Raw genomic sequence first — 20,814 nt, 5'->3', positions numbered from 1 at the left:
CTTAGAACAACTTCACTACAAGGCAAGCAACCCCTCCCTTCCCCCCCCATGTGAAAGAAGGCTAAGTGGAAGCGATTATCACCTCCTCCATTCTTTCCCCAAGATGCGGCTTCTGGTGAAGGGAGAGGTTGTCTGAGTGAAGCCTTTATAAGCACCTGGAGGGAGACTGATTACCTGCCTGATGTATCACAAAAGCAAGCAAGGCTGTTTTTAAATCTCCTAGCACAGGGACATTGTTTTTTAAATGGATTTGCTTTAAGCAATGTTGCCATCAACGTGAGGTCTGGAAACAGAACCCTTGTGAATAACGAGATTCAACTTGTATGTACCACCGCTCCAGATTGTTTGAGGTGACATAAAATACATAAAAACATGAGAAATATTAGATAAAACCACATTGTAAAACTAAAAAAGCATAGTTGTAGGTAAAATTACAGATTCTTGTGTAAATTCAAAGCAGTTGCTTTACAAAGAAGACACTTGAAGCAGAATGGCTTCGGCCCAACTCCACATTAAGTGCACTTAAGCTTTTTTATTCCAGTGGGTTTACTAAAGGTTGAATTGTAGACTGTACAGGTAAACCTTGAATAACACAGCTTCCTTTACCATCAATTTCTGTCCAATGGGAGCAATGTATTCTGGTCCAATCAGTGAGCATTATCTGCCTATTAAATTAGTGTGTATCCTAAAGCACTTTGTGCAGCATTCTATTTGGTATCTCTCATGCTAACGGAAGTATTGCTGAACATTTAGTTTTCTGAGAACGTCCCACAAGCATCCTTGTGAGATTGTTCCAGTTGTTGTGCTTATGGCTGGAAGTCTTCTAGCTATTGTCTGGTAAGCATTTTCAATTTTTCTTCCTCGTGTTCAAAGCTAGTCTTTTGTGTGCTGAATTCTTCTGGCTGTGGCAAAACTTGAGACTCAAAATCCCCTGTTCTTATTTTCCTTTTCAGGCCAAATTGCATAAGTGTGAAGAGTACAGCAAAAGCACTTCAAGGGCACTTTGAGCATTTTCCAAATAGGTGAGGCTAAATGCCTTGAGGCTTTTCATGTATTGGGTGATAGATGGTGCATTCTGCGAGGGCTTAATGTCGACCTGCACCCTGTCTGGGTGCCATGGTTGAAATATAGCTGTTCTCCTACTTGAGTACAGGTTAAATTCCTGAAGTATGTACTTAAGTTGAAGCATTTATTTACATAAATGTATATACTTGCCTATAGTGCCTGAAATTTTTGCCAAGTAATCCAGCTCCAATTCTCACTTTGCCTGATCTCAGGGTCAATCAGAGGGCAGAGCCTTTCAACTCTGAACAGTTTCCTTTCTCAAGCAGCAGATAGGTAGGCACCAAGTTTCTCAGGCAGCAGGCAGGCACAGCTCCTTAGAAGCAATTTGTTAACCTTTTATTCTCCTTCCTTCTACTGCAGCCTGGTTCTGGTTCTGCTTGGCAAATGCTTGCAAAGCAGGTCTGTTTTTTTGAAACACCAGGATGGGAATCCTCCTTTCCATCTGAAGCAGGCTACAATTCAATGCACCCTTACTTAAGAATAACACCCATGGAAAGCAGTGGGTCTACTTCTGAGTAAAAAGGGCTGCAAATATATGCAACTGCATCTCTCTGCTGTGAATTGAATTGCACACTCCCAGTTATGTGTTCTGGGTTGTATGTTGTACGTGGAGCTTCTGGCTTAACACACCAGACACCTTAAAGGTAGATTTGATTCCTGGTTCTCCTGCAGTGGTTCCCAACCTTTTTCACTTGCGTATCCCTTAGCAGCCCATTTCCATAAATTGTACCCTTCATATTAGCAAAATGTTTGTGATTAATAATACAAGCCCTCATCTCCTCTATATGAAAGCCTCGACTTCATGCATTTATCACAGTGTTTTTTTTCTTTTTATCTGTCTGAAGAACAGAAGACTCTGCCTTTGCACTGTTTTGCACCAGAAGTGAGCTGAGAAATTCTGGGTGATTGATCACTTTCCATATTATGTTTCAGCTTTTTTACTGTGCTGGTTTTCAATCACTGATTCATACATGAATTGATGACCAAAAACTAACTATTGGTGGGGCTTTCACAGCCAACTAGCTACCTCCCTTCCTGCCTTGCTGGTCCTTGCAAGGCATTCTGGAGCATGACCTGCCTTTTTCTGCCATTATTCCATTCTTTTTCAAGTACCTCTAAAGGTCCTGTTGTCCCTGGGAGTACATGAATACCAGGTTGGGGAACCACTGTTTTACTGGTATGTTGTTTACAGTGCACTTACTCTGATAGTGCTTACAAAAAGTTGATGAAGACCAGAATTTAAAAAGAATAAAAATGTATCTTATGATCTTTTACTATGTTTTTAATAAATTGGAGACTACAGTTCTTAGGTACCAATTAGTGGTGGGTTATTTTTCAGGATCTGTCCTTGATCAGACAAAACTATAGTCAGACACCCCCCTAAGTTTATCCCCCGACTTATCCAAGGGTCCTAGAAAATTCCATGATTGTTGGCTCAAAACCTGCCCTAGACTTATCTGTGGGATCAACTTATAGGTGAGTGCCTGTGGTGAATAAATGTGGGGCCTCAGTATCCATTGATTTGGTATTCACTGACTTGACTCACCACTGATACTGAGACCCACCTTTTAAATGACTTGTAACAAGGAAAAAAAAGCACCAAAATCCAACTTCCTACCTTAGCAATGTTAAATTTCATTCCATTAGGTTGCATTATTCACCCCATCTGGTGGCTCAGTGTGGAATAATGTCTATACCAATGCATTCTGGGGCGACAGTGGAGGATCAAGAAACCTGGAAATGGGTCTTTAAAGCTATTTTTCCATTGATTTTGTATCCACTGATTTTTGTTACCCACCAGGGGTTCCAGAACAGAACCTCCATGATAATGAGGCACGACCTGTATCTGTAAAATTCTATTGAATGTACACGCTGTGGTAACCTTGCTTTTTTGTTGTGTAATGTACTAAATGGGCCTTAAAGCAGCATAGATGGTGGGAGGCTGCATTTGGGTGAGTTACATTTTTCATTTTACAAGTTATAATTTGTATTGGTTGGAGAGGAACACAAGTACAGGTCTATTAAATATTGTAATGGTCAATTGTAGTCCTGACCCCTGTGCTGCCCAGGGCCAGGACCACACCTGACCAGGTGTGTCTGGGGGTCTTCCAACCGCAACCTCCCCAGCCCCCAGAAGGCCCTCAGGAAGGCCTAAAAATGTCACTGTAGTTTTTGACAAAAAGAAGAAAGTGATGTTTTTTGGCCCTCTGGAGGCTTTAGAGTGGCGATTTTCAACCTTTTTCATCTCATGGCACACTGACAAGGCCCTAAAATTGTCAGGGCACACTATCAGGTTTTTGCCAATTGACAAGGCACACCATGCTGCCAGTGGGAGGATTAAATCCCCCATTGGCCCTACTAATAAATGACCCCCCAAATTCCTGTGGCACATCTGTGGACGACTCGCAGCACACCGGTGTGCCACGGCACAGTGGTTGAAAATAGCTGCTTTAGAGATTCTTGCGGGGAGGCTACAGGCATCCTTCCTGGTCTTCAAAATAATAATAATAATAATAATAATACAGGTATTTATATACCACCTTTCATGGTCGTCAGATTTCTCCTCAGACTTTATTTCAAGGCGGTTTACACAGGCAGGCTATACTAAATCCCTATAGGGATTTTTACAATTGAAGAGAAAGTTCTGTCTTTCAAGAACCACAACATTTCAGATGGATCCTTTTATGATCTAGTATCATATTCTGGCCTCCAGTTTCCTCCCACGCAAGCTGACAATCCTTCATATCTCACTTGAAGGGCGGCCAAAGAGCAGATAGAAAAACTTGGCTCAGCTTGTCAGCTGCTTCAAGGTCTTGCCATTCACAGTGCCGGTGGCCAACTGACCTCAAACTGGCGACCTTCAGCTGTTATCTTCAGGCAAACAGAGGCTCTAACCTCTAGACCAGACCTCCTGCCCAAAAGGCCTTTAAAGACCTGTTTTTAGAATAGGCGGCAGGGTGAGGGGGTCACAGTGGCACCCCAGGTGGTACCCCAGGGCATTTGCCCCTTGGCAGGTATGCCAGTGGTACTGGGTCAACTTTACCCACTGCTTCTGCATCTCCAAAGTGCAGTGTGTCTCTCTCTTTCTCGAGTCAGCAGTACCACACTTGTGTAAAAACGGCAGATTGGATGGATTGTGCCTTTACAGAAGTGTAATGCAGCTGTAAGTTGGAGGCCTTTAGGTCAGGGATTACCTGAATGTGAAAAAAATGAGTGGTAAACATGGGGAAAGGACCTTGTATTGTATCACTGAGGCAGGGCCTATGAGAGGAATTTTAGCAGGGGGTACAAAGTTTCTTCTGGGCCCCATCCCAAAGGGGAAGGGGGACAGCGCAGGGCAGGCAGAACGAGGGGCAAAATAGGGCAGGGGAGGGTGCTGACAGCCACAATAGTCTTTAGAGCTCAGGTCTACTAGATTGCTTGATGAAGAGCCCAGGTCTACCTGACCATGCGACATTGGCAGCTAGATAAAGTAGTATGGAAAACCAAACACACTCCTAAGTCTTTCTAAAATCTTTGAAATATAGAAAATCGATTGCAGAAAATTAGCATGATCGTATTTAGGCTCACGCTAGAATGGATCAAAATGAACTTCTGCAGCAGCTGTAGACCCACAGCTGGGTCCCTGAGCTTCTATACACTCCTTCATGGTTATGGGATCCACAAGCCAAACAGCTACTGTAGCAGGCCAGTTTCCTCCCAGATTTGACACTGTGTCAAAGAGGATAATGGATGCTTTCCTGGGCCTGGTGTGTATGGCTTGCTGCAGCAGTTCACACTGTATGCACGTGGTTGTGCCCCAGCATTATGCACTGGCAGCGAGTTCAGGTGAGATAGGAAACATATCAGACCCCAAGAACTTTCTGGGCCCCCTCCGTTGGCTCCTGGGCTCCCTTTCTGACCCTGGGCCTGGGTACAAATTACCCCCTTTACCCCCCTCTCCTAGGCCCTGCACTGAGGAACTGCAACCCGTCAGGGCAGATTGTACAACTTGTTGTCAGCTAAAGCATGGGGATAATTTTTACATGAATTTAAAGTATAGTGGACCCTTAGTAACCACGGGGGATCAGTTCCATGCACTCCCCATGTTGCAAGGTCAAGAGCAAAGTTCAAAAGCAAACTCAGTAGGCAAGAGTGGTGATCGTCTGCAAGCTTTATTTCGTTGCCATGGGCTGAGAAGCAATGGGCTTCTCAGGGACTCCTGTCCAAAATGAAGAGAGCAATGAGAGCCATGTGGGAACTCTCAGAGCCCTCAGAGAAAAGCGATTTTCCAGAGTGAGCCTCTCACTTATATTTGATTCTGGCTCCTTTGTCTGAGGAGTCTTACATTTCTCATTGTCTGGTGTGTGACATCAGAAATGGAGGCTTTCTCAGGGTTGGCCAGAGATAACTTTACAAACATTTGATTGGTTGGCTTCAAGTTACAAACTCCAAAAAAGGAGAAAATTTACATTAAGACATATAGAAAACATTGTTTCCAACAACCACTAGATGGCAATGTTTACTCATTTATGACTGGCCTTTGGCATGTCTTAACTGTGGGTTTTCTGCTAACCTCTGTTTAAACTGAACTTTTGGTCTTCCCTTTATTCCATGTGTAATTAATTCTCCATATGTGATTTGTATAGTGGTATAAACTTATATTTAATACAAGACAAACTAACCTCTTATTGTAAAAAGAATTTTAAGAGACTTTTCTTATTCATTTTTAACTAAATTCAGCTTTTCTATCAGCTTAGAGGCTCTCATTATGTTTTGCTGGCTTATCAGGGACTCTCTCTGGTATGTCCCTGCTTATCTCTGCAGATGTCAGTATCTTAGAGTACTCTTTTTTAATTAGCAACAGATTTACTGTCTTTGCCAAGGCTGTCAACTGTCTTATCTAATGTTGCTAGTTTTCCCTCATTAAAAATGTCTCTAACCTGTGTATAACCTTTCTTGGTGCCAAGAGATATCAGCTTCCTGATTAATTGGTGCAGGCGCATCCTGCTTCCTGCCTCCTTCCTAGTTCCTCTGTATGTTGTATCTAATCTCACTTTAAGTTATAACTCTTTCTCTGAGTTCCAATTAAGGTGTCAGGCGGGAGGACCTTGAATAGGAATGTTTTTGCTTCAGATAAGAGTATACCACATTCTAGTGTCTCCTTGTTAGACTCCTAATTAACTTTTCCAGACATCTGTCTCTTCAAGGTTACAGGGATACAGCTCCCATATTCCATATCTGTGAGCTGTCTATGAGACAGATTACTTCTGCCAAGGTTGCATCTGAATTACAGTTTTCAAACTTGTGGCTTTAAGTAAAACTCAATAGTTTTTCCCCTTTCTATGTATTTCATGCTTTGTATTTCTATACTATTATTTAACTTTCAAATAGTAAAACTTATTCTTCAATATATAAGGATGTAATAGTTTAGGAATATTTGGCATGTATGCTAACGTAGTAATTTATTTGACACTTCTGTGATGCTCTGGTATGTTGCTTTGGTGTAATGCATATACAAGGCTATAAATTTGATTTAAAGAGAAGCCCAAATGAACATTGTTTAGAAATCCAAAAACCCTTTTCTCTCTGGTTTAAGGAAAATACAAAAATCTCTTCTTTTCCCCATGTGTTTTCCTAGCAGGGAAGAAGCTGGGAGTTTGTTTAGTTTCATTTGCCATTCTTGCAATTAAGCTTGACAGATGGAAATTCCAGCTTCTTACTCCCTTTTTTACAAACAGTGCTTTGAAGCCTGAACCATTATCTAGTCCTTGACAGTTTGCTAAGAAACATTCCTTTGCTAATTTACAGCCTGCTTGCAATTTTGCAGACAGAGACCAAAAAATGCTTTTTTTTTGTTTCAAACATATGAGCATACTAAACAAATAAACACCTTTCCTTATTTCCTAAACATAAAAACCAATAACTAATTTAGCTATAAACACTCATAACATAGCTTTAACATTTGGTTCATTAATATTTGCATAAATGATTAGTTTTCATGACCTTGTCTCACCCACGGATACTGAAATCTGTGACTGCTGAAATCCGTGGGTGGGCAAGGGTTATGGTGCTCCAGCGACTTACCTGGAGGTTGTAGCTGGTCTATCTGGAGCACGTGAACGCCTCCTGGACGTGACTGGAAGGCTGGCTTGTATTGGCAACTTCTGGTTGCGTCTGGGAGGTGTTCTGAGGTGCTGGCCTGGCATCAAACCTGTGGATGCTAAACACACAGATAAGGGTGGTAACTCTGACAGAGTGTGTGAGGAGGGGTACGTGGATGGGGAACTAAGGATACTTGTGATTTGTTACCAAGGGCCCAAAAAACATTAAGCAATGGTATATTAACATTGCGTTTTGAATTGCATTACATAAAGACAGCCTAAAGTTTTATTTCTGCATAATTGTAAAGAGGCACTTGGAACAGCTGTTCTATTTTTTGCTTTTCTGGCAGCTCAAAGTTCTAATGGTTACTTGGAGCACTCAGTTTGAAAGAGCTTGATTTAATTTTTGCATTATCAGTTGCTTAGCAACTGATGAGGGGAAAATTAGGTGTACTTCTGATATCAAGTCTCTCTCTGTCTCCCCCTTCTACTAGTTGAATCCAGTGGTGGTTTCACAAATTGTGAGTGTGAACAGCATATCAAACCTGATAAAACACGTTTTATTTAAAATGCTTTCTGCTGAAATTACTGTGCATAAATTTATCTGCTCTATGTTACAACAGTAGTGTTGAGCAATTGGCTACTGGAAGCCAGTAGTGCAGAAACAACCTATGGAAGGTCACCATCTGGTGTTCTGTCCCACAATTGTATTCTCTCCATATTACTAGACCGAATAAACAGTTGAATGTCCTGTGAGCAAACAGGGCAGAGGCAAAGCTGGGGAGAAAACAGCTGATTTCCAGGCTGGACATTGATTGCAGTTCCCCCCACCCTTCTGCGCTAAAGAGCATCATACCAGCATGGTTTCTTCATTCCTAGTTGCTGGTGAAGCTGTCAGTCCTAATCTGCTGCTAGGGAGGAAGGTAGAATGAAAACTACTTTGCATACTTGGATACCAAAGGCAGATGGATGCATTCTGTTTGTAGTGGAGTCTAAGATGGTCCATGGCTCCAGTGCTTTAACCATTGACCTGCATTTCAGCATATGTCATGGGGAATTGTTTGCCTGCAGTTACTGCTTTCCTTGTGAATGTTTGCTGTTGTTTGAGATGGCATCGGCCTTTCTTATGAGGACACAATCTTGTGGCAATAAAAAGATCAATTTGCTTACAACTGGTTGGAGATGCTGTGCCATTTAATTTAGTCTTGGAGGAAAGGAAGGTGGGCTGATACTTTTTTTTCTAGGTTTATGCACTTCCATTACAGTGGCCACCAAATGAATTCTGCAGGGAAAGATTTCAGCTAGCATTGCTTGTAGGCCTGAAAACCTCTCTTTACAAGAGAGCAAGTTAGAATTTTTTAAGGTAAATAAAACCTGAAAAACTCTAGATCAGCAGTTCTCAAACTTTGGGTCCATGGCCCACCAGTGGGTCATGACCCAATTTTGGGTGATTGGCGAAACTGACCAGGTAGATTAGGCTGTGTGCATCAAGCTATTTGGGACGAGCATTGCTGTTCGATCACCATTATAGCCACAGATGCTTGAGAGGCTGGGAAAGTGAATTTTTTTTTATGTAGGTCTCAACGTTAAGTTTGGGAACCACTGCTCTAGGTGAACTATGCAACCCAAATACGATCCTTTCACTTCTGTGTGTTTGTGTGTATCTTCAAAATGTATGCGACCTACCTGACTTTAGGGATTTGGTTATGGAAGTGAGACTCACAGCTTATTTAAAACAATGTGAGTGAAACAAAGTTCACTTGTAACTTCTTTAAGTAGTTTCTTAACATGGCAGAAATTAGTATCTACTGGGTGTCTTGCTGCTGCTATTTACATGTCTTTATTTCAGTGTTTGAGAAAAGCAATTCCTTTGCTTAAATAAATAAAGCAAGGGATCAGAAGCATAAACAGCAATTTTCAAATGTACAAAACAATTCACGCAGAAGAAAATTCTTTTTAAGAGTTCATCTTTCTAGTAAAATCTCACTACATGTATGTCAAAATAGATTTTCCATTGTTGTATGGCCACCAAAACAAGATTTGCCATGGTTGGATTCATGCCCTTGGTCTTGATGAACCAAGAGGAATTTTAATATATACTGGGTTGCCTAATGTTCTCAGTCTTTCAGTCTTAAGAGACCAATTCCTTATGCTTTATGATAGTTCAGTACAATAACTTGTAGTGGGAAATATTATCGATTGTCCTCTCTCCACAAATGCAATGCCATTTAATTGAAGAGGACATTTACAGAATTTTCAGTCTAAAATTACAGAGGACATTAGGTGTATGCCTGCATACGTGTGCTTGTTTGTGGCCACACACGCACACATACAATATGGTTGGTGCATTTCTAAGAGTGAATAGGGCTGTTACAGAGATTTTCAGACAGTAATTGAATTCGACCATTGTGTTCTGTGTTAACTCCTGCCAATAAAGATAACTCTCTTTGCACAAAAGGTCTCTCTGAAGTGGTACTTGGAGCTCTGATTTAAGAATTAAATTAATGAAGTGGATACTTTGAGCCCTGCTAACTCGGTAAAGAAGCACTTTTTCAAATGGTGTTCTTATATTTAGCAGGTTGAGAGTAACTGTTCCTTTCACCCCAGTACAGTGTCTTTTCTAGTGACTGTTTGCTGGTGTTTTGCATTTTTTTAGATTGTGAGCCCTTTTGGGACAGGGAGCTGTTTAATTGTCTGACTTTGTCTATAAACTCTTTGTGAACTTTCTTGTTGAAAAGCAGTATATAAATATTCTTAACAATAGCCATAGCCAGCAGTAGCATACCCTGGAAACGTACATAGACAATCCATATAAGTGAAGCATATGAGCCAAGTTGCAAAGCCAAATATTTAGGCCAAGAAAAAGCACGTCTCAGTCTTGAAGTATAGCTTCTTAAATAATTAACAGCCCTATGCTAGTCTACTCAGAAATAAGCCCCACTGAGTTCACTGGGACTTGTTCTCAGGTAGGTGAGTATAGGATTGTAGCCTTAATCGACAAACTAAATACCCTTCCATAAACTGTCATTTCCATTGGTAACATCCCTGTAGCTGTCCTGTGGGATGCTCTTAGGGCTTCATAAGATCTTATAACTTATAATAGCTCAATCAAACCCCTCTATTTTGACACGATGGTTTAGTTCTGGAATTTTCAATATTAGCACAGTTTGTCTGCCTCCATGAGCCACTGAAGTGTGTTGTGGTACCAGGATCTGATGTTTCAATGTTTAACTGAGCCGGAGTCTGGTGGTTTTTCATCTATCCATCTATCTAGAAAACATTAGCAGCAATAAGATTTATTCTGCTTGACTGGACAAGAATCAATACGTTGTTTGTGGTTTGCAGATTTTCAGCTGAGCATCTCTTTGTTGGTCTTATTTATTAATGCGTTAAAAATTCTTCCAGAAATGACTAAAATGCAGTTTAGCAAATGACAGACTCCCAATTATAAGATGTTGATGTCATGTCATTTACGTGAAGCAAAGTCTATAGCTTCCTTTTGCCTATGACTGGTGGGCAGAACCTATTTTTATGTAATTTGGAAATAGTGACATTTTATATAAATCCTTACAACGAGTTTTGTTTTCCTAGATGTTTCTTTCAAATGTCTTCTGAAACTTCAAGCAGGAGTAATAACATATTAAAAACCTATGACTTGCTAAATTTTTTATCTCTTTGTAGATTGCCTTTTTAAACTATGTCCCATGAACCGCTATTCTGCACAGAAACAGTTTTGGAAAGCTGCAAAACCAGGAGCCAACAGCACAACTGATGCAGTGTTGCTGAACAAACTGCATGTGAGTATGAGTATTGTAGTTTTTGACCTGTAGTTTCCACTGAATTTTGAAATTGTCATAAAGTATCACTTAATTGTAGTCCAGGGGTCCCCAAACTTTGCAGCACCGCCATCCCCTCACCCTTTGTGGTAGGTTTCAATGCTCCTGGTGGTACTAATGGCATCTCCTGGTCCAGTGACCCACTCTACACACCTCTGCAGACTTGAAATGGCCCTCGGAAGTCTCCATAAGCCACTTCCAGGTTTCCGAAGCAAACTGGAAGTGACTTCCAAAATTGGGAAGTGGCTTACGGAGGCTTCTGAGGGTCATTTTGAGACCTGTAGAGTGGGTTGCTGGGCTGGGAGAGACCTCCAGAGGTTCTGATAAGCAAGAACCTCAGGAATGGTTCCACTGTACTTGGGCTCGCAGCCTACACTTTGGGAAGCACTATCGTAGACAGGTGTGTGTGTGTGTGTGTGTGAGATAAGAGAATAATAGCCTCTTAGGGACTGTGGTCATGACCCCTGATGTTCTTGTTGACCAGAGCGCCCAGTAGTCACACAATCAGCTTATGCAAGAAAAGGGACATACTTACATGACTCAACTTAGTGGAAAACCGGTCCCACTAATGTGAAGCACTAGGATTCTGCTAGCATGGAGTGTGCTTATAGAGTCCCTTTCTCATGAAAGTTGAACTCACAGCCACTGGGGGACAGTGGCCAGTGAGCTTGTTCTTGGAGGCGCAGTATGACCAGTGAGCATGGGCTTTTCTCTCCCTTGCTGTGCTCAGTAAGTGCTGGGGGGAATTTTTTATGAGGTCTTTCTTTTTATGCATTATGTTTTCTTTAGATTTCATAAATAGTCAGATAAACAAATCTTTCAATTTTACTGATTTTTACAAATGATAAATTGAGGGTGAGTGGCAAAACCCACAGTCTTTCAAAGAATCCACACCATGGAACCCAACTCTGTGAGACACGCGGGGTTCTGTACTGTTGATTCTTTGGTATTAAAGCTTGGGTGTTGCCACCCAGTCTCAATTTCCCTCAATTTGTAAATTGGAATACTATAATAGTAGTCTACTTCAGAGGAACTGATAAATGATAAAGCCGTTCTGAATTTGCAAAATGTTGTCTTTGTAAGTAGGAGTAGTTATTGTAAACATAGATATAGACAGGGATCCCCAAAGAGAAGACTGCTACAGCTCGTTCTCTTGTTTTCCGCTAATCCTGTGGTTTGCTTTATTCCTCGGCATACTGTATTGCGTACCTGAAGTACTACTAATTTCAGCAGGTGGGGAAGGGTGTGTGTGATGGGACTAGGTAGTAAAAGGCAGAAGACTCCTCAACTTGCCTCACTGCAGGGATGTCATCAGGGAGAGTAAAGATAAAGCACAGATCTTGAGGCTGTAACCCTGTCAATTCTAGATATAGGTTATTATTGGAAACAGTTTAAGGTTCAAATAGCTTCTGAACTACAAACCTTGCTTGTAGATGGCCCTGTTTCACCGCTGTAAGGCTCATAACTGCAAGGTTTTTAGAAAAAAGCGATAACTGAAAGCCAGCTTCTTTTAGATGCTTTTCCTGCTTGTAATTTTATAGGTAGCTTAAATATACCACGAAACAGCCTTTTGAAAATCAAATTGCTGCTGCATTTGAGTGTGACAATTTCAACTTGTGCAAAGGGCTTGCTTAACTTTGCATTGCATTTTATAAAACTGGGATTTTATTTTATTATCCCATTTGAAAAGCCCCTTTTAAAGAAAACAGGTAAGAAATTTGAGCTACCTTCTTACCCCAAATCTGACCTTTTGGGGACAAAGTTTGTAGCCTTCCATATTCATGACTAGCATATTGGCTGTGACTAAATTCTAATACAATATTATCAGTTCAGAATAAGTTTACATATACTGCTGATGCAGGTGCCACTTACTTGGGTTGTCTGTGCTGTCACAGTATATATGACCCATTATCTATAACTCTAGCAAGAACAAATCAAATGCTCACTGGATTGTGTGTTAAGTTCTTCTGGGAAAGAATGAACTGCAGTAAATCCACAGAACCAGCAGCATGTATTGCTCAGTGTGTTAACTCTTTCTTTAGGGGAAATAATTACTACTGACCTGACTTTATCTGGGTCAATTGCAAAACGTTACAAATTGCCTCCAGTTAAAACTTGTGAATTTCACCAAAGTCGTAGCAGGAACGATCTGTCTTTAAAAGCAAATTTGCAAGCACAGAGCTGCGTACAGTGTTTGTAGATGGCCCAGTTTCACTGCTGAAAGGCATGAAACAGCTAAGTTTTTTGAAACTGAGTGAGTTTTGAAAGAGACTTAATTTGAGATTTAGCTGTTCAAAGGAGATGCAAATCAAGAATTGCACTGGAGAAGTCTACATAGTTCTTTCAATCCCTGTCAACACTTGGTGTATCTTGGATAGTAAAGCTGTACTGGGCAAGTGACAAATGTCTGCTGTGCACAAGATTGTTAGCAGCGGGCTATCGTGAAGTAAGACATGCAAACACACAATTGTGCCTATAAACATTTTAGATGTGTTTGATTTTTGTCAGACTCATGTTGTGATTGATCAGAAATTTGAAAATAAAAGCCTTTGAGGAGCTGATGGGATGCAATATTGAGAGGAAAATCCCCAGAGATCCTTAGTGCATGCATAATTTTTGGGCTTCTGGATCACTGACATAGTTGTAATAATTCCTGAGAATTAGATGTGGAAGAGGTATCTATGTTATGTTTTTAATCCCTGCATGAGTACGCAAGCTCTTGAATGAGTTAGAATCTAGGCAAAGCCTTTTGTTACTTAAAAGCACTTTTCCTTTGTACTACTTTTGTAACATGTGGTTTGGAGTAATGTTTAAGGTAAAGCTGAAATGCAGTATTGTAATCATGAACATTTTTGGCTTGCGTATCTACTGATGGAATTTAGGATCTTCTGTTGTAGATCAGCCAATGCAAAGGGTCAGGTTATTTTAAGCTAATGCCATTTAAGGGATTTAGGAATCTGGGACGCTTGACTTTCTATCAGCATTAAAAGATCAAACCTCTTGGAAAGCAGACACCTAGTGGTCATTGTATTTAATGCGCAGTTTGATGTTACCGTAGAGAGGGGGCATCACCCCAAAGTTTGTAATTCTTCCTGCATATAGGTCATTTTATGACTTATGTCATTTTATTTAGTTATGTTGAATGCCTGTGCTTGATAACTGGGCAGAGTGTAGAAAAAAATTGTGTGCTTAGCTGACTGCAAGAAATAGTTAACTCTTGCACTTCTCCTTTGGTCTAACTTGAAACAGGAAGAGTGATTTCCAGGTCTACAAAATATCCATGCATAGGCTATTTGGGGTCACGTTGATAGGTGTTCAACATAAAATTATGTGCTGAAATGTTGTGCATTTAAATGAGATAACTTTTCCAAGCACAGAATGTGACCACATTTTAGGATTATCTTCAGAACATTCAGAGATTGCGAGATGTTAGAATAGAACCATCTTTAAAGTTGTAATCCTATACAAGCTTAGCTAGGAGTAAGTGCCTTTGAACTCAGTTCGAGTTACTTCTGAGTAGGGATGGGGACTCAGCCTCGACTCGAGTAGTGAAATGCCATTTTTTGTGGCTCGTAGGAACACGTGTCACATGTGTAAGTGACTTGGGCAGTGACTTGTGACTCAGGGTTTTTACTTGAAAAGAGTCATGACTCATAGATGCATGAGTCATGTAGACTTATCATTTGGGCCCAAGAGTCGGTGACTTGGCTTTGTGTGTGTGCGTATTTGTTTACTATTTTCTTCGCCTCTTCTGTGTCACCCCAAAAGACCTCATGGGTGATCTGGAAGCCACCATCCAAACCAGTGCAAGCAGCAGACTTTGTGGGGGGGGGGTGTGTTGGCTCCAGGAAGCGGGGGCTGGGAGTGGAGGGGAAGAGGGAAGCTGCACAAGACTGGGGGCAGGAACCAGAAGAAGGTGGAAGCACCCAGGACATGGGGGGGGGGAGTGGAATTTTGTCCATTTCAGAAGAAACAGATGATTGATTGGTCGAATGGATGGCCTGTTTTTGTCTCTGGTTGAGGGAGGGGAGAAGAAGGAGCCCAATGGATAGGGGTGGAAAATGCCTCGCAAATTAAAATGTCTGGATAGCCTAGGGAAGGGTTTAAAGATGTGGCCAAAGATGGGCGGAGGCATAGAAGAGGAACACCTTCCAAACTCATGGCTCATTTGAAGTGAAGGACTTCAGCACATTCCCTGCTTCTGCATAGTCATGCATAGGATTTTGTTATAAATGAGTGATGGAGAATTGTTGGACTGTATACCTTAAATCTTGTTTTAATTGTTTTTAAGTGTTTTGTATTTTTAATGTTTATCTGTTATCTTGTGTTTTAACCTGATTGTTAGCCACCTTGGGTGCCCTTCGGGGAGAAAGGCGGAATATAAATCAAATAAATAAATAAATAAATACCACTATTAATGTCTTCTGCAAAAACGTTTTCCCTCTTTAAAGTGTATTTTTAGAAAGACTGATGTGTGAGAAATGCTTAGAAGGACTTGCTTGCTCTTCCTGTCAAGAGCTTCTTTTTAGGGATGGATGTGTGTATAAGATAATTTGGGTTTTTATTTCCTTTAGGGCCCGATTCTATCCAATTTTCCAGTGCTGGTGCAGTTGTGCCAATGGGTTGTGCACTGCATCCAGTGGTGGAGGGGCAGTCATTGCAGCCTTTTCAAGGTATGGGAATATGTGTTTCCTTACCACAGGGCTGCATTGTAGCTACACTGGAGCTCAAAAGTTGGATAGGATTGGGGCCTTAGTCTAATTTTTTTCTTGTGTGACTGTTTTAAAAATATTCTGCTCTGTACAGATTTCTGTATTCATTTTAAAGTATGTTTCATGGAAAACTGGCTAGCCTGTTCAGTAGTAACTAGGAAAGGAATGTAAGGATGCATTCCACAACAGAAGAAAGATTACTTTCTTCCAAAGCTCAGGACTTCATATTCTGTTCTAATGTTCTGTAGGCCACTGCTGTACGTCATTTGGACCCTCGTTTAGGCTGAAAGTTCAGCCTATGTCTGTGCAACCATTTTAGGAATCATTCACATGCGCAAAGGCTTGGGATTAACCCACACACCATCTATGCATAGCACTTTTATTCCAAATGTCTGCTTTCAGATATTTGTATAGTGACTGAATGTAATAAGAGTTCCATTTTGAGGAACTAGTCCTATTTTGTGTGTGGAAGTTAAATAACAAAAAAATGTTTAATGCAAGAATAAAGCTAGATGGTTTCAAAATGGTTTTCCCACTTTACCCACCATCTTGCTACAGACCTGTTTGTGTGGTGTTGTTTTTACTAAGGCAAGCAGTTTTTTTCTTTTGTTTTTTTACTAAAGCAAGTTTATTTCTGCCTGTTCTTTCTTACTGACATATATTCTTTTAATTTTAGCATGCTGCGGATTTGGAGAAGAAGCAGAATGAGACAGAAAATAAAAAACTGCTGGGTACTGTTATCCAGTATGGCAATGTTATTCAGGTATGCTGTAGTTGTAGCCAAAATGTCTCCATGACTCTAGTACCCTAATTCTGTAGATATGTATAACTAAAATGCTGCCCAAATTAGTTTGCTCTACAACAAGTAATGGCTTTATTCATCTCTTGTCAAATGGAGCATGCAGAAGGTCCTAGATTCAGTTCAGCAATATTTTGCACTTTGGTTAGGGACCGGAGCATTGATAAAAATAAATAAATAAATAAAAAGATGAATGTTAAAACATAGCCTTATTTAACTTGCAAATTTATTTTGGCTGGTGAAAAATGTAAAAAAAACGACAACTATATAAAGCATGAATACCCAAATAAACAGAAATAAAAGAAAAGTAAGCATAAGGATGTCTATGAAGGTTGGATGAAATTGGACGAAAGAGGAAAGTGTGTGGACAAAATTTGAAATGTGTTTATAATTGAAAATGGCTGAAAGAGCAAAGCACTGAAAGTCAAGGATTGAAAATCAAGGTATTGCTATGCTTGACATCTCCATGTAGTTTAGAGAGAACTTTGTTTATGAAATCATGGAAAGTTGTTATCAGTCAGCACTACTGAGCTTGATGGCTCAGCGGTCTGAGTTGGTATGAGATGGATTTTCGTGTTCCCTATGTTAGACATGTTATGTGGAAAAATTTTAAGTAGCACCACTATTACATCGCCACAATTCAGGAGTTTAGCAGCATAAATGAGTTTAAAGTACATTTACAGTAATTCATGAGAGCATGGCTCAATTCCATTGCATTGTGACTACTGAAGTAGGAAGACGTCTATAAATCTTGTTTAATGGTGTGTTTTCTCTTTCTTGCTTTTAGCTTTTGCACTTAAAAAGTAACAAGTACTTGACAGTAAATAAGAGACTTCCAGCTCTGCTAGAGAAGAATGCTATGAGGGTGACGCTGGATGAAGCTGGTAATGAGGGCTCCTGGTTTTACATCCAACCATTCTACAAACTACGTTCCATAGGGGATAGTGTAAGTTTACCAGACTGTCAGAGGAAATGGTGTGCAATGCAATTATATTGGAAACTTTCATCAGTAGCTTACTTTCTTGTGAGTAATTAAGTTTGCAAGAATTTATGGGCCCTTTCCCCAGGACTAAAGAGAGTGGGAGATGAATTGCCATGGAAACAAATTGTTTTGGAAACTTTTTAAAGACTGGAACAGTCAATGGAACAGTAGCCATTTAAATCCTCACTGAGTTTGTTCCAAACCAAGCTAGTTTCAAATGGCTGTGAAAACAGTGGCGTCACTAGGGTTCGCGTCACCCGGTGCGGGATGGCAAGGCGTCACCCCCCTGCAGTGGGCACTCCAAACATCCTAGTTTGCAAACAAACTAGGATGCAAAACTTGGGTACAGACCTGTACAGATACTTGCTTTGGCACGCTTGAATACATGGTGTTTCTTCCATTCTCCAATACCAGGTTATCAGGAAAGTGTTCTTACATTTATTGTGTGTGTGTGTGTGTGTGTGTGTGTGAGAGAGAGAGAGAGAGAGAGAGTTGCTAGAATTCTACCTTGTCTTAAATCTATAACACACTGACAAAAGCCTAACTCTGATAACTATCAAAGTGGTAAAGGGGATGATGGATTGAACATTGACTGCAGATGCTCTTGCATCAGTTCCCTGTCTTGAGAATCAATCATGTATCTAGGAACGTTGTTTTTCAGGTGGTCATAGGGGACAAGGTAGTTCTGAATCCTGTTAATGCTGGCCAACCCCTGCATGCCAGTAGTCATCAACTAGTGGACAATCCTGGTTGCAATGAGGTAGGTAAAAACTGACAGGCACTTACCTGGTTCCCGTGGGAGCGGAATGAAATGTAAGCTGCAGCTAAGATGAGCGAATAAAACATGCAAGGTGTTTGCTTCATTTCTTTCCTTGTTTAATGGTTATAGAAAAGAGTCTTGGAATGTGATTTGTCAAATATCGCACAGGTCAAGGCAGGTTATGTGGTCTCATTTTGAAACTGTCTGCTGAAGCATGCAGTTTCCCTATTGTTGGGGGAAAACAGATTTGCTTCTGATCTGGAGAAATTCATCCAATGAAGGGACAGGCAGTCCTTTAGATTGGAGTTCTTTCTTCACTGTAAAAAAAAAAAAAGGCCTTTTGGTGGACATCTCCATTTATGGCACCAACAAGCCATCTGCAGAAATGTGCAAACTGTTACAAAATGTCCAGAGGATATATAGATTCACAAAAGATCATCCCATAATATTCCTGCTGTCCAGGTAATAGTGAATAGTTAACTTTCTGCTTCTACACATTTTACCACGTTTAACATCTTTGGTTGCTATGGGAACACATACTTCTCAAATTCCTGAGCAAAAGGCACAATAACAGGAGAGGCACCTAGCTGACCAGGCAATTTTTAAAAAATCTTTCTACACAGAGAATGACCCGTTTCAGGGGTCACAAAAGTACAGTAGCTTCCCATTCTCTGACACTGTATTGGCTTGTTACATCCAATCACTCTTACAGCCTGCATAATTATGGCTAAGAAAGTGGGATTGTGCCCTTGCTCCCTCCCTCCAAACGCTCCACTTTCAATTGCAGATTTTCTCTGCTCGTATCTGACCAGCCTTAAGCATGGTTAGGAAACCCTGGTTAGCATTAACCATGATTAAGGTGGTTGTTTTCATGAGCATTCTGAGCCTTTAACATATGCTATTGTTAGCCTTTGTAGCTTATTTCACCATCAGGTTCAGAATCTTGTTTGAATTGTTTGAACAGGCATACAGACATATGTGGTGCCAATTCATCTGTGCAACTGCATGTTTCCATTCTAATTAGTGGTCTTTTTTGTTGTAGGTCAACTCGGTGAATTGCAACACAAGCTGGAAAATAGTCCTTTTTATGAAATGGAGCGATAATAAGGATGATATCTTAAAAGGGGTAAAAATGACAGTTCACCTCTCTGTCTAGGATTTGAATAAAAACACATTAGAACCCCAATCAATTGTCCATCTTTTTGCTTTCAGGGAGATGTGGTGAGGTTGTTCCATGCAGAGCAGGAAAAGTTTCTGACTTGTGATGAGCATAGAAAGAAGCAGCATGTCTTTCTGAGGACCACCGGGAGGCAGTCAGCTACTTCTGCAACCAGCTCAAAAGCCTTGTGGGAAGTTGAGGTAAAGAGGGCCATAGAGATTGTTCAAATATGTCTGTAATGAGTGCTTCCATTAAAACTTAGGAGAAAAGGCCTTCCTCCCCCACTCCCGAAAAGCTGTTCCTCTGCTCTATGAATGGAACTGCCCCCCCCTGCAAAAAAAAAAACAACCCTAAGAACATTGACTAGATTTTTAACTTCAAGTGGTTTTAGGTAGGTTCTAGCAAGAATTTTTTGTCACATCAGCCATTGGCACTAATGCAAAAATAATGATGATAAAGTTTTTCTTACTATTTCAGTTTGACAGGGAGAATGTATCAATATACATTTGGACCCCAGTATCTGCGGGGGATCAGTTTTTGAATCCCTACCATTATATCAAAACCTGTAGATAAGAGAATTCGCATATTGGGTCCAGTAGGCCCTCTGGACTTGTTTGGAGGTATTTGGTCCAGAGGTATTTGGTCCAGAGGTGACCTGAGGCATTTTCATAAAAACGGAAAGGACTTTTCCAACACCTCTGGGGACCTTTCTGAGGCCCTGAGAGGCTGTACAGGCGTCAGAAAGCCTTCCGGACACTACCAGAGAACACCTCTGGTTGCGCCCAGTAGATCCGGTGAGGCCCTCCACTGTGGATTCCAAACCTGTAGGTAAAAAGGGTGGACCTGTACAGTAGATAAGCTTGTGTCCAAATGAACAAATAGGGTGCTTAATTTGAGGCACTTTCTCTCCCTGCGCCATGCTCTTTGTGATGTAGCTGAGTGTTTATTGCTTGTTTGGAGGGGGGGGGGCAATGCCAAGTTCCAAGGCTGATAACAGTAGTTCTTCACGTTGACATGGAATGCTTTTATTCAATTCAATAGCATTGTGTAACACAGGTTCATGTTGCTTACAGTCGTTTTGGAAACCCATTGAATAAAATGCGTAATGTTTTATTACAGCTACTTTCTAGGCATGTGATTCTGAAGCTTATTTACATTTAGTTTCATTGCCAGCTAGTGCCAATGCCCTATTACTCAAAAGTCACAATTTCATGGTTCACATCATCTCCCACTGCCAGAGAAAAGAGAAGCTGAAGGTTCTAGTGACGGCTTTTCATGCTGCAATGTTAGAAACTTTTTAAAACAACCCCCTGCCTAGAGTTATTTGTTTGCTTTGTTATGAAATTAGACAGCCTGTTGGTGTTTGAACTGTTAGCCAGAGCTGCTCTGTTGGGAAAGGAGGGCAAACCGTGTCAGAG

General features: G+C 40.8%; 1 protein-coding gene across 1 annotated transcript in view; it reads left to right on the top strand.

Annotated features, from left to right (window-relative positions):
• The window catches only part of ITPR1 (inositol 1,4,5-trisphosphate receptor type 1), a 281,488-nt gene that overhangs the window by 83,123 nt on the left and 177,551 nt on the right, over positions 1–20,814 (top strand). Inside the window, exons 4-9 of the mRNA XM_066617382.1 lie at positions 10,830–10,945; positions 16,373–16,459; positions 17,283–17,441; positions 18,139–18,237; positions 19,280–19,363; positions 19,450–19,596. Coding sequence (XP_066473479.1) covers positions 10,830–10,945; positions 16,373–16,459; positions 17,283–17,441; positions 18,139–18,237; positions 19,280–19,363; positions 19,450–19,596 — 692 coding nt within the window. The remainder of the gene's footprint in view (positions 1–10,829; positions 10,946–16,372; positions 16,460–17,282; positions 17,442–18,138; positions 18,238–19,279; positions 19,364–19,449; positions 19,597–20,814) is intronic.

This window comes from Tiliqua scincoides, chromosome 2 (genome assembly GCF_035046505.1).
Source record: "Tiliqua scincoides isolate rTilSci1 chromosome 2, rTilSci1.hap2, whole genome shotgun sequence".
Taxonomy (NCBI): Eukaryota; Metazoa; Chordata; class Lepidosauria; order Squamata; family Scincidae; genus Tiliqua; species Tiliqua scincoides.
The sequence above is the reverse complement of the archived record's forward strand: the minus strand, read 5'-3'. Positions and strand labels throughout refer to the sequence as shown.